We start from the raw sequence: 16,698 nt of genomic DNA on the forward strand, positions 1-16,698 counted from the left end.
TTAGAAAATATACACTGAAGTATTAAGTAGTAAAGGCCAGAATGTGTACAACTTACTATCAGATGGTTTGGGGAAAGAAATTTAGATATATATATGAGAGAGATAAAGTAAATGTAGAAAAATGTTAATTGGTGGAGAAAAGGGGGAACAAGATACAGGAAGTTTTTATCTATTCTCACTTTTCATAATTTGAAACAATATCAAAATAAAATGTTCAAAAAGTGTGAATCAGAAATAGCAGCGTAAATTCAAGGTCCCCGCCCCCTTCCCAATTATGTATTTCCTAATTCTGTTCTCTGAAGAGATCTAGAAACAATGACAACCCAAACAATGGGATGTGGTTTTGTAAGAAAATGTCCATTCTTTTAAAGAGATGCATACTGAAGTTTATGGGGTAAAATGACAAGATGTCTGGGATTAACTTCAAAAATACTTCAAAGGAACAAAAAAGGAGTGATGGAGCAAACATGACAAATCTTGATAAGTGTTGAGTCTGGTGGGGATGTGGGGTCTACTGCATTGTGCTCTATGTGTACACCTGAAAAATTTCAACATTTTTTCCCAAAGAACCATGCAAGGTGATACTAGCAATTTTTTTTTAAATACAAATTTTTCAGGAATGGCGTTCAGCCACTCTCTTCTTTTGGGGCATGACGGGTCTGATTCCGCCATGGTAAGGTCTGTCTTTCCTGACAGGGCTGTGGGGAAGGGCATTTTGCCACATGAGGATGGGGACCACGTATTCAAGGACTGGGGCCTGTCTTACCACACACCTGAGCTATGGGGACCATCCATTCACACACCTGAGGCCTAGGCTCTCTTGGGGTCTACCCAGACCCCGGTTTACCTTTATTGAGAACAGTGAGAGGCTTCCGGCTGTTGGGGTCCAGGCTACTGGGAGCAATTGAAAACCTGGGCGGAATGGTGAGGCAGGTGATGGGGAGGCGGGCAGGGATATAGCCAGAAGTGAAAAACTCGTCATTGAGCAGCTCCTGAATGGTTGGACGGGCAGTGGGATCTGTCTGAAGCATCTTCTGGATGAGGGAGGCGGCCACGGGGTTGATGTGCTGGAGCAGAGAGGGAGAGACGTAAGTAGGATGTGGTGGGGGACCCGAATGCAGCACTGCCACAAAGAAGCTGCAGCCCCGGCCCCGGCCTCAAATATGCCATGTTCAGCAGTTGAGTCTGGTGGGGATGTGGGGTGCCAAATTTCCACTAGCAGCTTTACTGAGTTCACAAGTGTCAACCTAAGTTGTGAGAATGACAATTTCTCCTTCCTCTTGAGGTCACTTTTTCCCAAAATTTGCTCTTGCATAATTCAAGTTGCTCACCACTAGAGCAGCACTTGAGAACACAGGCTTCGAAGTCATAATGACCTGTTTTAAGTCCCATTTCTGTCCCTTAATACTGGCTGTGACAACTAACCCAACTTTCTGGGCCTTTGTAAATTCATCTATAAAATGGGGACACAGCACCAAGCTTGCTGCCCTGGTGAGGAGACCCAAACCCAGTGCAGGTCAAATGCACGCTAATATTCTAGCATCAACTATGCACTTACTATGTGCCAGCAAAATATTCTAAGCACTTCATATATATTAGCTCATTTAACCCTCACAGAAACACCCAGGGGGTGAAGATCTCTATCACCATCCCTCTTTTGCAGATGGGGAAACTGAGGCACAGAGAGGTTAAGTGCCTGAGAACACACCCCTAGTGAATGGTAGAGCCAGCACCCACACGGGGGCATAGTCAGCTGCCAACACCCACACTTGGAACCACTCTGCTCTGTCCAATAAGTGACCCTTTATGACCGATTCAGTCCATCTGTCCTTATGGAGACAGGGCTCTTGGCTTCACACAAGGCAAAGACATCAAACTGGAAAGCAGCCGGACGCCAGGCTGCTGCAGGCTATCCCTCTCAATGCACTCATGCTGGTGGTTGCGAAGCACAGCGGTTCGCAATTCTGTGAGCAATTATTGTGTGCAAGGTGCTCTGGGGTAAGGACTCCATTTTATAGATGGGAAACTGTAGCTCAGAAGATTCAGGCCATTTGTCTATTGCGATCTGGGTGCTAAGTGGTAGGGCCCATCTGAATCAAGACAGTCCACTTCCAAGGCTTAAGCAGCACGTCTCTGTCTGCCTTCTACTTCCTTTATGCTCTCTTTGTTTTACACATCTTTTGGTTTATCTGCCCAACCTTTGAGAACCTACAAACTCTCTTCCCCAAGAAAAAATGCTTTTGTGCACATACGTCAGGTTTTGTATGCAATTTCAGACAAGGACCCTCTAAAGCTCTTATGGCTACCCTAGGGGTAGGACTGACCCACCTCTGTCCCCAGGATATGGCTGGGCTCAGTAAATAGCTTTGGGGGGGAAAAATTAAATAAAATAAATGTAAACTTAAAGTGTTTTTAGTCACCTTGGGAATACTGTACTCATTCTTCTTGATCCGGAGGTAGGTCTCTTTTAGGCAAGAGGTCTCAAAAGGTGGTTTGCCCACTAACAAGGTATACCTGTAAGCACAAGGAGGGATTTGGCTCAAGGCTCCTAACCAAAACCCAGATGCTGGAGGAATCCTCTCAGGGCCAGAAAGGAAGTCAGACACTTCTGGACATTCACTATGACTCTTGGGTCCCGGAGGACAGTCCGCAAGTCCACTGAACAGCCCCAGAAGCCAAGACCCTGGCAGGGAGGAGTCCTCAGTAGAATACAGGTGATGAGACTCGGTTCTCATGGGCCAGTGACTTTTCTGCTATAGCCTACACTACAGCAGGGCTCCAGAGACTGCCAGCCAACACAAAACAGGTCAAAGCAAGTGGGCTACCTGCTCCTACAGAGGCAGCTCCACGGTTAATAGCTCTGTACTTAAGGCTGCAAGTTTTCATTTGAAAAAGTTCCACTGCAATGAAGTAGGAAAGCCACTGCGACAACTCATTTCTAACTCTCCAGTACCCAGGGCGACCATGAAAGGGGTGACACCTGAACAGGCCCAACTCTCTGCCTACCACCCACCCACCTCTGATGGCCTTGATCCAGACAGACCACAGGACCTCCTCCTGCCAGCTATAACTCCTGGCCTAACTCCTCCCACCCACTGCTGCTTCCTAGATCAGTGGTGCTAATACTTTATTGTGCATGGAAAAGCTCAAGGGTCTTAAAATCCAGATTCTGATCCAGTCAGTCTGGGTCCTGAGATTCTGTGTTTCTAACAAGTTCCTAGGTAATGATGATGCTGGTCTGCCATATTTTGAATAGCAAGGGACTAGAGCAAGTTTGTGGAGACCTTCCCTCCCCCATTCCCCAGACCCATGGCCCAGGCTGCAGGAATCCTAAAGGATACACCAGTGAGAAGAAAAGATATGGAAATGAGGCTTCCTTTTGGATCAGTCTGTCTTCTGGAGCAGCCTTCCCAAAGGCAGAAAGGTCTACAGGATAAGGTCTGCCAGGTGAGACATCCAAAAAGGCCTCTGCTGAGGCTGGGTGGGTCCTGAGACAACGCCCAACTTACATGATACACCCAATGGACCACACGTCCACCTCGAAACTGTGCCCTTTCTTGCTCAGCACCTCAGGAGCTATGTAATTAGGAGTCCCGCACAGGGTCTTCTTCCGTTCCCCGTCATACTCGACTTTGGTTGCCAGTCCAAAATCCCCTGGGACAGAGGGAGGAAGAGGGGGGACTCAGATGCTAGCATCTGTCATCTGTCAATGCGGACAGCTGGTTCAGGTGTAACCATCAAGAACCAGGGAAGTTTGATCCCTCAAGCCTCTAGTTCTTGTGTGCAGCAAGGCGTGCTCAGGAATCCTCCCACCATGCTAGTCCCAGGGAGGGGCCTCCCAGAGACCCTCCTCACCCCCTCCCTTAGAAAGGAGGGCTTTGCTTCTAAAAGGGAACTGGTAGGGATAGCAAAAGTCACATGCCTTCAGGGATTAAGCAGGTAAATGTCAAGATGGCTACTTGGCAAGTTTGTGAGGAAGTGATAGGGAGGGGTGGGGATTGTGACAAAGCAGAGGGCATCTAAAGGGAACAGCTGCTTTTCAGTCCGGCAAAGAGCTGCCCCTGTACTGCTGGAGCACCCAACTGTTTAAAAGGAGCCCCAAATTCAAAATCAAGCCTCCCGATTTAAAAAAGTGAAAACAAATTCAAATCCTTTTCTTTTTTTTTTTTTAAATAATACTGTGTAGGAGAGCACACACACCCAAAACTGCATCTGCAGGCAAGCCACTGGCTTTTGGCTCTTTGTTCTAAATTTCTGTACTAAAGAGAGGCTTCTAGAGGCAATCAACAGCCCAGACTTCCTACCATCCTCTTCCTCCCTCCCTTGTCTCCTTCTGACTTCCTCTCTCCCTCCCTCTCTCCCAGCTCCTCCTCATTCCCATTGAGTGTAGTGTCAAGTGTCCCTGCAGGCCCAGCTCCTCACCTATTTTCACCTCCAGATCCTCATTCAGGAAGAGGTTGCCCAGCTTGAGATCTCTGTGAATAACGCGGTTTCGATGCAGGTACTGGCAGCCAAGGACGATCTGACGCAGATAGTAGCGGGCCTCGGGCTCGGTGAGTGCTTTCCTCCGCTTGTGCAGCTCCAGGAGAGACTGGGCGGGGGAGGGAAGGAGGAGTGGGGAGTGGGTACTCAGGCCCAAGGCAGGGAGGGGGTGTCATTAGGTGAAGGCAGCCCAGGACCCTACCGCCCATTCCTTCTCCAGGACAACTACGATGTAGACTCTCCCCTAAGCCAGGCCACAACCGTTCATAGCACCCCCACTCCCACCAGCTCCCTCCCAAGTCCCTTACCTGGGACCCCTCTCTCAGCCCACTCTGGAAGCTCAGAGTCCCCTGTATCCCTGCCCCGGGCCTCTTCGCAGCAGATCCCTTTCCTGACTCCTCTCCTCCCCGAAGCTACTAAGTCTGGCTCCAACTACTTTCTGCCTGACCCAACCCCAGTCCGGAGGTTCGGGTCCACAGCACCCCTTACCTAGCAACTCCGGAAGCCCTGGCGTCCATTAGCAGGGTTCTCCCGCGACCCGCACCTCCCCCACTCAGCCCAACTCCCAGCGTCCGGGAGCCGCCTTCCCTAGAGGCAATTTGACCCGGGCTCCACTTAACCGGCACCCCCTCTCCTAGAGGCCCCAAATGCCAAGCACCTCTTTCCCCGAGACCTTCTCCATGCCCAGCTCGAGGTTCCCAGCACCTCCTCCCCAGCAGCTCCGAGGCCCGGGGCGCTCCTTCCCCAGCAGCTCCGGGTGCGGGCGCCCCAACCCCGGTCCCCAGGCAGCTCCAGTCCCCCAGCAGCGACACTCACCCTCCGGCGGCAGAGCTCCAACACCACGAACACAAAGTCGTTGTCCTCGAAAAAGCCGTGGAAGCCGACGACGTGCTGGTGAGCGAGGCTGCGGTGAATGGATATCTCCATGGACATCTTCTCCTTCTGGTGCGGTTTGAGCAACAGCGACTTAGGCACGATCTTGCCCGCAAACACCTCCTTAGTGTCCGCGTCCGAGATCTCGAAGCACTTGGCAAAGCCACCCTTTCCCAGAAAGCGGCCCCGCAGATAGCGCCGCCGACTGCGCGGGTCTACTAGGACCTCCGGGATCTCTTTCGCCGGCGGGCCAGCCGCTGGGGCCCCGGGAGCTGCAACTCCAGGGACCCCGACTTTCCCTGGATCGGCTGGTGCCCGCGCCAGCTTCCCTGCAGTTGCCGCCGCACTCATGTTCCCGGAATTGCTCAGCGGACCTAGCAAGGTCTGGGCAGAGGCTTGGCAGGGCTCTGCTCCTCCTCGAATTCAAACGCGGCGCCGGGAACGTTACAAAAGCCTACGCGCTACTGATTGGCCGCGGGGATTTAAAATCCAAACCCGCCCGCCGCGCGGCATTCTGGGAGCTCTCTGCACTGCAGCCGCCTTTAAACCCGTACCCACCCCCTGGGGGAGAAGCTTGATTGACAGGGACTCGCGGACCGAAGACACGTGGGATGCCTGGGAAACCAAACCCGGTGCGGGGACGCCGAGACCCAGCCCCAGGAGGGGGGGACTTAAACGTTTCTCCCTTTCTTGGCGGCCTGGGGAGCTCCTGCAGTTCACAAGCACCCCCTCCAGGAAGCTTTTCCTAGCACCTTCCTCCACCCCTCACGCCACCTTCTAGATTATAAACTCTGAGAACAGAGACCTGGCAGCGCCAAGAGATAGCTGGCAGAGCCCGAGTACCCACCCCCGAGGTCATCAACTCTCTTCCAAGTCACCCCAATAAACTAAAATCTAAGTAAAAAGAGGATGCTTGCCAGGCAAATGCACCTTCAAGACAAATTCCCTACTCCCCTCCTTCAAATAACAGCAGGGACCACTAGCATCACCATCACCTGGGAGCTTGTTGTTAGAAAGGCCAAGATTCAGGCCTCAACGCAGACCTCCCAATTCAGAATCTACCCAGTGATTCCCACACATACTGAAGTTTGAAGGGCACAGTACCAGACACCACCCTCCCCCACCCCTGCCCCCAGGCCATTCTGCAAGAAAGTTGTCTGGCTGGCTCACTGCTCTATTTCCCAGTGCCTAAAACAGTGGACCCTCAATTGTTTGGTAAGAGGGGAAGGATGGTTGGTTGGCAGAATCCCCGGCAAACTGGTAGGCCAAGGCCAAATTTGGCCTGCAGAGGTGTTTTGTTTGGCCTCCCACTTTTTAAAATTTGGATTCATTTACAGGACTTAAAAATCAAGAGAGCTGGGCTTCCCTGGTGGCGCAGTGGTTGAGAGTCCGCCTGCCGATGTAGGGGACACAGGTTAGTGCCCCGGTCCGGGAAGATCCCACATGCCGCGGAGCGGCTGCGCCCGTGAGCCATGGCCGCTGAGCCTGCGCGTCCGGAGCCTGTGCTCCGCAACGGGAGAGGCCACAACAGTGAGAGGCCCAAGTACCAAAAAAAAAAAAAAAAAAAAAAATCAAGAGAGCTCACATAAAAATTCAGATTTGTGGCTTTTCCTTAAGAAAAACCATTAGCTGTGGCAACTCTATGCCTACTTACCTTCCCAGTTTGTCACAGTTCCCTGTTACCCCTCTTTGCCCATTTGTCTGTCTGGCTTCCGTAGATACTAGAATGGTAACCCTGAGAATTACCCAGGTTAGCAGCCCTGTAGCGTCCAATGGTGTCTTTGCTAGGACTCAGCAAAAGTCAACCATATTACAAGTATCTCTTTATCTGACTCCCAATAAACTGAGAGGCAATGAAGACCTCTTTCCTACCCCATGTCCTAAGCTCTCAGGACAATGCCTGGTAAAAAGGAGTGATTAAAATGTTTTCTAAATAAAAGCAAGTTGTTTTTTAAAACTAAGTTATTGGACTTCCCCTGTGGTCCAGTGGTTAAGGCTCCACGCTTCCACTACAGGGAGCATATGGGTTTGATCCCTGGTTGGGGAAGTTCTACATGCTCTGCAGTGCTGCCAAAAAAATAAATAAATAAAATTATTTTTTTTATCCCTGTAGTGTGTAATATTCTCTTTTATCTTTTTATAAAGTTGAATCTATGTACAAAAAAAGTACACTAGGGCTTCCCTGGTGGCGCAGTGGTTGAGAGTCCGCCTGCCGACGCAGGGGACGCGGGTTCGTGCCCCGGTCCGGGAAGATCCCACATGCCGCGGAGCGGCTGGGCCCGTGAGCCATGGCCGCTGAGCCTGTGCGTCCGGAGCCTGTGCTCCGCAACGGGAGAGGCCACAACAGTGAGAGGCCCGCGTACCGCAAAAAAAAAAAAAAAATTATTTATTTGGCTGCACCAGGTCTTAGTTGCAGCACGAGGGATCTTCGCTGCGGCATGCAGGATCTCTTTAGTTGCGGCAAGAGGGATCTTTAGTCGCGGCATGAGGGGACTTTAGTTGTGGCATGTCAGGTCAGTTGTGGCACACGGGATCTAGTTCCCTGGCCAGGGGTCGAACCCGGGCCCCCTGCATTGGAAGCGTGCAGTCTTAACCACTGGACCACCAGGGAAGTCCCTATATATATCTTAATGGGACAGCTCAGTGAATTTTCATAAACTGAACACACACCCAGATTGAGAAAGAGAACATGACCAACACGCCAGAAGTCCCCCTTGTGCCCTGTGTTGGGGTACCCCAAGACTACCCACCCCCAGTTCAATGATTCACTAGAAGACCCACAGGACTCAGCATATAGTCCTACTCACAGATGGCTATGATTTATTACAGCAAAAGGCTATGAAGCAAAATCAGCAAAGGGAAAATGTGTATAGGGCAAGATCCAGGAGAAACCAGGCACAAGCTTCCCAAAGTCTTTTTTTAGTGGAGTCACACAGGACACAATTAATTCCTCCAGCAATGACTGTGACAACATGTGTGAAATGTTATCCACCAGGGAAGCTCATTAGAGACTCAACGCCCAGGACTTTTCTAGGCGCTGGTCATGTAGGCACCCTCTGTGCCTAGCACACACCAAAATTCCACATTCCTGGAAGGAAAGCAGGTATGCAGCATCAACCACATTGTTTGCACAGTTTAGGCCCTGTGAGCAACTCTTATCATTTAGGGAATGGTGAGAACCCTCCTGAAATCCAAGAACCCAGATGCCAGCCAGGGCCGACACTGCGAGCAGGCCTTTCTAAGGAGAGCAGTCTCAGGCCTGCTTAATTAGCTCTCTTCTGCACAATCCACCTCCTTGGCCCTTAAGGGCCAAGTCCACTTTAGAGCAAAATTATTATCAGTAGGACCCCATACAAAAGGGTGAGACCAACCTGCAATATGGATCTCAGTTATGCCTTTCGTTCATGGAAAGGCAGCACTGGGAGCTTCCTTTTCCTTTGTTTCTGAGAAACAAAGATCATAAATGCCCCCCACCCCCACCCCGCCGCCACCCCGCCACTTCCCCAAAGCTCCCTAGCTGCCAGGTTCTGTTTTTTCTCATTGTTTCAAAATCAGCATGCCCCGCAGATCAGCAATCCTAACTTTACATTTTTTCAATCATCTCTTATTCTCATCCAGGCCTTTCATCCAGAGACCTGTATGCAAGAGGTACAGAATATTTTTGCAGATAAATATTTTAATACAATTTAACCAGAAAGATATTCAGGAATTGATCAGGATATGTTATGGACTGAATTGTGTTTTCCCCAAATTTATATGTTGAAACCCTAACGTCCAGTATAGAATGTGACTGTATTTGGAGATATGGCCTTTCAAGAGGTGATTAAAGTAAAATGAGGTCATCTGGGTGGGCCCTAATCCAATATGACTGGTGTTCTTATAAGAAGAGATTAAGACACAGACACTCACAGAGGGGCAACCATGTGAAGACACAGTGAAAAGGCTGCCAGCTGCAAGCCAAGGAGAGAGGCCTTAGGAGAAACGTGCCAACTCCTGCTCTTGGATGTCTAGCCTCTAGAACTCAGAGAAAATACATTTCTATTGTTTAAGCCATCCAGTCTGTGCTACTTTGTTATGGCAGCCCTAGCAAACTAACAGAGGGTGAAATCCTGAATTTAAAAAATTTCAAAGTGGGTTTATATAACCTCCCACCCCTTTTATCCAGAGAAAGCCTAGAAAAGATCAATCCCTTTCCAGAGACAGATACATCTGAATAATCAATCTACCTTACTAAGGTGTGTGTAGAGGGGGAAACGTGAGGAGGTAGAGTAAGGCTATCAGCCCATCGTAGTAAGTTGCAGCTAATCCAGAATGCCAAACACACAAATCAACAGCAGTGAGCTGCCCCCCAGAGAAGGCCCAGAGTCTGATCTGCCAAAAGCAGGTAGAGGGGTCGAAGTCCCTGTGACATGTCCTCCTCCAACTTGCAGATTTTGGTAGGGATCACAAGTTAGGATGCAATTAGCCTCTGCATTAGATGTAAAGAGCTGATCAGCAGCTTGATTTTAGATGGTCCCATCAGAGAACAGGCCCCTTCCTATGGGTACTGTATGTGACCCAGTTGGTGCAGCCAGCATCCACGACGTATATTTTCATCGTTTAGAGCTCCACAGAAGGGGTCGTAATCTCCAGTGGTCCCAGGGTCTGAGTCCTGTTCACGGAGCCTGGGTCTGCTTTCAGCTCAGCACACCTCCTGCTGCGGCTGAAACAGTGCATGACAGCCAGGGTCAGGTTTCAGCTTAGAGTCAGGTCCAAGCAATTAGGATCAGTGAATTTGGGATTCCAATCAAGCCAGGTGCTTTCAGGAGCAGCAAAGGCGTGCTGCAGTGCCGAACAGCCACGGTCCAAGTCCAAGTGACAAGCAAGGCTTCCTTTTTATCTTGTCAGTCTCAGAGTCCAAGCTGACCCACTCAAAAACATGCACATCAAACTGGACAGCCATCAAGCTCTAAGGGTCAGATATTTGATTTCAACACGGCTTATTATCAATTTAACTGCTTTTTCAAAATCCAAATGTGTATTTCCATCCAGAGACTGCCTCTTTTTCATGTTGTTACCCTCTTTCCAGAGGCTCGAACAGACACAAATCATAGCAAAAATCATCAGTTACAGAGACTTGTTCTAGTTCTAATACCCAAAGAATTTAAATTCCAACCCACCCCTTGATGGTAAAAGCAAGGGAGCTGTACCCCACCAATACCTTCTTCATTTTTGCATGTTTGAGATGGTTCCTCTAGCATTTATGAAATTATAAGCATGTCACATTTTAAATCAATTTTATCATATATCCAGATACAAGAACCACAAAATACAAAGCCATTTTTTAAAAACTTCCCTTTTTCTCTCACTGCAAATTTACACAAACCCCTAGTAGGAAATTCAGCATTTATAGGGCTATCATTACAGGCCTGCAGTGTTAACTCTTTTCTGCACAGGCCCCCTTTCAATTACAACGCCTCAAGGGTATCCACTATCATAAGGTATGATTTTTAAGGAATGGATTCAACCAATTAAAAAAAAGTCAGGGAACTCCCTGGTGGTCCAGTGGTTGGGACTGTACTTTCACTGCTGAGGATGCGGGTTCGCTCCCTGGTCGGGGAACTAGGGTCCCGCAAGCCGTGCAGTGCAGCTGAACAAAATTAAAAAAATTTTTAAAGTTAGACTGTTTTTCATTCATACATTCAAAGGCCTGTTGAGTACCCACTGCATGTATGTTTTATTTATTCCATTTAGGAACATTTACTAAAAAAATGTGAAGCACTGAAGAAACTTTAATTCCCTTTCATCCTTTAACAGCTGTTTTCATACTCCCTTCTAGTCCTTGTCAACATGGACTTTCAATTTTATATAGCTGCAAGTGTGCCATGTTAATACAATCTATTTGCATGGTACCAGTACTAATAATACTAACAGTGAGCCCTATGGGCTTACTATACGTCAGGCACGGGGCTAAGAGCTTTACAGAGATGATCTAATTTAAGCCATACAAAGACCCTAGAAGAAAAGGATTACTACTCCCATTTGAAGATGAGGAAATGAGCACTTCTACATTAGGTTACTTGCCCAAGGTCATGTAGCCAGGAGACAGCAGAGCTTGAATTACAACCCAACTCTGCTGACTCCAAAGCACACCTGTCTGTACACTGCCTCTCAGGGCCTTGTTGTTCTGGCAAGAACCAAATCCCAGACTCATTTGGTTCACTCGCTCACTTGCTCACTCACTCCTACCAAAAAGCAAATACGATGTGTTGGTTAAGCTCATGAACTTAAGAAACCCTGGGTTCAAACGCTGTGTGACTTCAGGCAAGTGACTTAACCTCTCTGTGCCTCAATTTCCAGGTCTATAAAATGGGGATAATTACTGTGCCCATCTCCTAGGATTCCAACTAGGAGATGACATGCCTATCTCCTAGGGTTTTTGTGAAGAGATTCTATGAGGACAGTACTTCAAACAATACCAAGCACATGGCTGTTGTTGTTGTTATTATTATTACTACTGAAATAAAAAGAACCTGTACCTATTCCCAGGGAGCTCAAGAGTCTTCAACAGAAAAAAAAAAAAAGAGTCTTCAACAGGACTTTTCAGTTCCTGGGTCTCTCATATTTCCTTGTTCTCCCCTCTCCTCTGGCCATACTGCTACCTCAGGCTCTTGCTACTTCCATCAAAAATCAGAAAGTGCACCCAGCAGACACCAAAGGCTGAGATGAATGCAGCTGAAGAGACAAGTTGGCAGGGCCAAGAAAACCCACGGGCTTCAGACCTAAGGTTTGAAAGTCAGAGGTGTGGACTCCATTCCTGCATCTCTCTTTCTTGAATGATTTTCATATGCATGAACCATGTGCCTGATGCCCAATGGCCTTGGAGATACAGAACAAGCTATTTAGTCTCCTCGGGGAAGCAGGATGTCCTGTGCTACCTCTTCTCACTTCAGGGTCCAAGTCAGAGTGCATAATGAAAGCAGGTGTGGCCAACCTGCCAGCAAAAACTTCAGGAAAGCAAAGGACTAACACCGACAGAGCAGAAAGTGCAGTCCTCAGGGCCAAGTGCTTTGCTGCATAAAACATGGACTTTGCAGTCAGATAAGACTTGGCTTTGGGGCTTCCCTGGTGGCGCAGTGGTTGAGAGTCTGCCTGCCGATGCAGGGGACACGGGTTCATGCCCCGGTCCGGGAAGATCCCACATGCCGCGGAGCGCCTAGGCCCGTGAGCCATGGCCGCTGAGCCTGCGCGTCTGGAGCCTGTGCTCCGCAACGGGAGAGGCCACAACAGTGAGAGGATCGCATGGCACAAAAAAAAAAAAAAAAAAAAAAGACTTGGCTTTGATTCCAGCTCAGCCATTTATCAGCTGTGTGACATTGGGCAAATTTACTTAACCTCTCTGAAGATCGGCTCCCTCGTCTGTATAATGGGCTGTAAAAATCCCTACTTTTTTGACAGTTGGGAGGAGTAAATGTTTTCTAATAAGTGCCTGGCACCCCATAGATGCAAAGCAAGGAAGGGTCAATTCTTTTTCCCAACTCCTCTTTCTGGTGAACTGATTATAAAGGGAAAGATGGTCTTAATTTCACTTTTAATTAAAAAAAAAATATATAGGAATGCTGCACCTTATACAATAAAGAGTTTCACTTTCTAATAATATCAATAGTATAAGGTATACCTAATAGTATAGTACACCCAGTATACTATAAGGTGTATCATTCCTAATAATAGTAGTCGTAACTACCATTTACTGAGTGCTTACCCGGAGCCCGTACTCACGCGTCTCATGTACGAATGCATTTAAGCATCATAATGACCCCTACACATCTTCCCCATTTTAAGGATGAGAAATCTGAGGTTCCACAAGGTGAGATCACTTGCCCAAAGTCACGAGGCTAGAAAACAGCAGGGTGGGATTTGATCTGCTGCCCCCAGCACCCACACTCTTCACCACTATGGTGACCCTCAAGAAGGGCCCCTCAGGCCTCCATCAGAGAACTCTGTTTTGTTTTCTGGGCTAAGCTGTAAGATCCCTATGGGCAGGGACTGGCTCCGTCTCATTCTCCACTAGGGCAGTGCCTGACACTCAGTAAGTATTTGTTACATGAATAAATGAGTGATGTAGCCTGTGGTCAGGGCGCCCCCCCCAGCCCCAAGGGGCAGCAAGTACACATTCTACAAAAACACAGTCCCATCACTGGGGCTCTAGAAGTGTTTCAGTGATCATGGACTTATGGGAACCGGTCCAAGCTGGCAGGACATTTTGCTGACACCTGTTCTGAAATAACCAGGCCTCTGAACACATTGCTCCAATATTGCCAATGCCATTTCAAGGGTCTCACAGCTCCACAGCAGCTACCTATAGGATATCAGCCAGCTAGATGTGACCCCCTAGTTTTGTTAGATGCAATCTGTCCTGGCAAATGGCTGAGGGTGAGTCAGAACGTGGCTGGAGCTCCATGTTCTGGACACACTGTGGGCTCACACCAGCCAGACCAAGACACCAAGGGAGGCTTCCCTAGCCATCAAGATTGCTGCTTTATAGCTGAGAAACTTCCAAGGATGTGTTAATAGGAGCAATGTTTGTCTGATTCATTTCAAGTCTGTCATCACCCCGATGGGCCAGAGTCACTAAGAAAGGCACTGTGGCCTCGGCTCTAAGTGAACTGGCTCATGCAGAAGTGACTAATTCAGAAGCCACCACAGATCCCAACCAACCACAAGGGCCCTGTGCAGCCACGTGAAACAGAATCGGTCAACAGGAGGCTCAGTCAATTGTTCAACCTGTTCCCTGCACCCAGGATCCTGCAATGTGAGACTTACCTGGGGTAGGGTGGGGACCAGGGGTAGGGGGACTCACATCCAGGTAATCAACCATGAAGTATGTGCCGGATACAGACAGGCTCATGCCTGCCTCCTCAGGAGCTCACAGATAGCATGCACTTAGACAAGAGCACAGGTACGTAACTAGAATTCTACCAAGACCTTGACAAGGGCCCTTCCATAAGGTGCTATGGGGCCCATGAGGAGTTCCAGGAAGAGGAGCACCCTCCAAATGGCTCTTTATTGAACACTCCACTTTGGCTAAGCAACATCCTCTCTGTGCCCCCAATCCAGGCCCAGGTACCCCTCAGGAGGTACTCCCTAAGACCAAGAGTAGTGAGAGATTGGGCAGGGGATAAGGCTGGGCAAAGGAGACATCTGGAGAAGGGGAAAAGGTCTGAGCTAGACACCTGATGATTTTTACTGCCTGGCACCCATTCATCTCCTCTTCTGGTAAAATCACCCCCACCACAGCCACCAGGCACCAACTCTCAGTCCATGTGGGTATGTGCCCCAGGCCCAGCCGATCAGTGTATTCCATCTTCCTGGCCACAGTGGTTACTTGAGGCTGGATACCTCCAATCTGGACCAGTGAGAGCCAGGTCCAGGGGTTCTGTCAGAGAAGGGGAGCTCTTTCTACCAATAACTGGAGCTGCAGCATCACATTGTGAAGGCTTGAGAACGAAGCCAACTCAGAGAAAAGCAAAGTCAAGAGCTGAAGAGAGACAGGTCCCTGATGACGCTTTTGTGAGTGCTGGGATCCAGCACAAAGGCAGCTCTAGACTTGGCCTCATCAGCTACATGAGCCAATAATCCCCTCTCTGCCCTAAGCCAACTGGAAAGAGTCCCAACCAAGGTCTCTTCCATCTCCACTCTTCTAGGAGTATTCTGAGGACAAAGCGACTCTCTTCTCTGGGGTTATAAAGTAATTGTCTGGTGAGAGATTGTCCCTGGGGTGAGAGCCACCATGGAGACAGAGTCCAGCTGGCTTTTCCTAGGATACACACAACTGTCAACACACTTTCAAACAGTACCAGTCCATAATTATAGACTCCTTGGCTATTCGTAGTAGCCATTGTTTTTGTCTTCCCAGCACCTTGTTTTGGAAATGGGCTCTGCTGTTTCTTTACAATGCAGGGATGGAAGAAAGGTCATGACCCAGATCAGGTTAATCATAGGGCCACAGACTCTTGGCCACAGTGGGCTCACGACAAACCAGTAAGAAACTTTCTCTGGAATTTTCCAAATTAGAACTGGAGGGAAGAAACCTTTCTTTCAGGGTCACCAAGCTGGAAGGATGCAAATCTGGAGCTTAAGCTGCCACGTGCCCTGATGCATGGAGAAAGCCCACTTGCAGCAGCAGAAAAGGAAGCCAACACACAGGCCTGGGGGGGTCGGCTTGCTGTCTCCCCACGTCCACTCTCTCCCTCTCCTTCTACTACCAGAACCTCCCTCCTCAGAGTTTTGGCTGCTCAGCTAGACACTAAATTTACAGCCTCTCTTGCAGCTAAATGTGGCCACATGACAAGACAGTAGAAACTTGGGTGCCTGATGACATTTCCCTGGACCACCTGCCTATTGCTGCACTGTTAGGTGAGTGAAAAATAACCTTCTCTTTCATATTCAAATAATCTTCTGTATTTTGATGGTTCGCAGCCCAATCTATACCACTACTAATGTGAAGGTGAAAAAGATATAAAAGCAAAGAGCCCTGATGGGGTTTAAATCCTTGGATATAGTTGTCCCTGCAATGATAAGTTATCACTTATGGGGTGCTTCTAAGTGCCAGGAGCTGCCCACAATGTTTACATGCAGTACCTCATTTAATCCATTCCAATTCTATGGGGTGCTACTGTCATTCCTACTGTACAGCTTACAATGGGAGGGCATAGACAGATTAATTAACTTGCCCAGGGTTCACATTACATTGCTTCTCAAGCTAGTCTTTTCCGTGATTTGTTGTGTAAGCCAATAAAGCCCCTTATTTTGCTTAAATTGGTTCAAGCTGGATTTCTGCCACTTGCAACAAGCGTTCTAATTGGATTTTTGTCTAATCTAGTTTCTGTGTTCCTTTATAGAGTGCAACCATGTGGTACAGAACTGTACGATGCAATTTAATGGCTGCAAGCAGGATAATTCTCCCAAGAAACTGGCTCCCATTTAACTAGTCAGATCACAATTGTAGCTGCAAGACAACAGGGCCCATAGCAAGGAGACAGTCTTCTCAGAGGGAGCATTAGGTTTCCTGCCTGTGGCACACATTGCCGGATGGGTCAACAATACCCATTCCCAACCCCCTTTTCCTTGCCTGCCTGAAAATGCTTTCTGTACAGCAAGGGCTGGCCAAATGATCCAATTTGGGCAATGAAAGGTATTAGAACATGGAGGGATTCCTGCATAATGATTAAAAGTATGGGCTCTAGGGCCAGAATGCCTGGATTCACCATCACCTTAGCTGTAGAAGTGTGGGCAATTTACTTTACCTCTGTTCCTTGGGGAGGAAAACTGGACCTACCTCACGGTTATTGTGAGGATTAAAGG

At 48.6% G+C, this 16,698-nt stretch overlaps 1 protein-coding gene across 2 annotated transcripts in view; it reads right to left on the reverse strand.

The window, feature by feature from the left end:
- Nucleotides 1-8,025, reverse strand: part of PLK1 (polo like kinase 1) — a 12,759-nt gene extending 4,734 nt beyond the window's left edge. For both annotated transcript variants that reach the window (XM_089896020.1, XM_022588517.2), the window contains exons 1-5: nt 5,299-8,025; nt 4,423-4,591; nt 3,510-3,654; nt 2,421-2,514; nt 848-1,067 (exon numbers count right to left, since the gene is read on the reverse strand). In XM_089896020.1, the coding sequence (XP_089752146.1) occupies nt 848-1,067; nt 2,421-2,514; nt 3,510-3,654; nt 4,423-4,591; nt 5,299-5,706 (1,036 nt within the window). In that variant the 5' untranslated portion in view covers nt 5,707-8,025. The remainder of the gene's footprint in view (nt 1-847; nt 1,068-2,420; nt 2,515-3,509; nt 3,655-4,422; nt 4,592-5,298) is intronic.
- Between the last annotated feature and the right edge of the window lie 8,673 nt (nt 8,026-16,698).

Source organism: Delphinapterus leucas, chromosome 15 (assembly GCF_059928025.1).
Source record: "Delphinapterus leucas isolate spDelLeu-1000000601 "Yukka" chromosome 15, BTC_Dleu_Yukka2, whole genome shotgun sequence".
NCBI classification, from domain to species: Eukaryota; Metazoa; Chordata; class Mammalia; order Artiodactyla; family Monodontidae; genus Delphinapterus; species Delphinapterus leucas.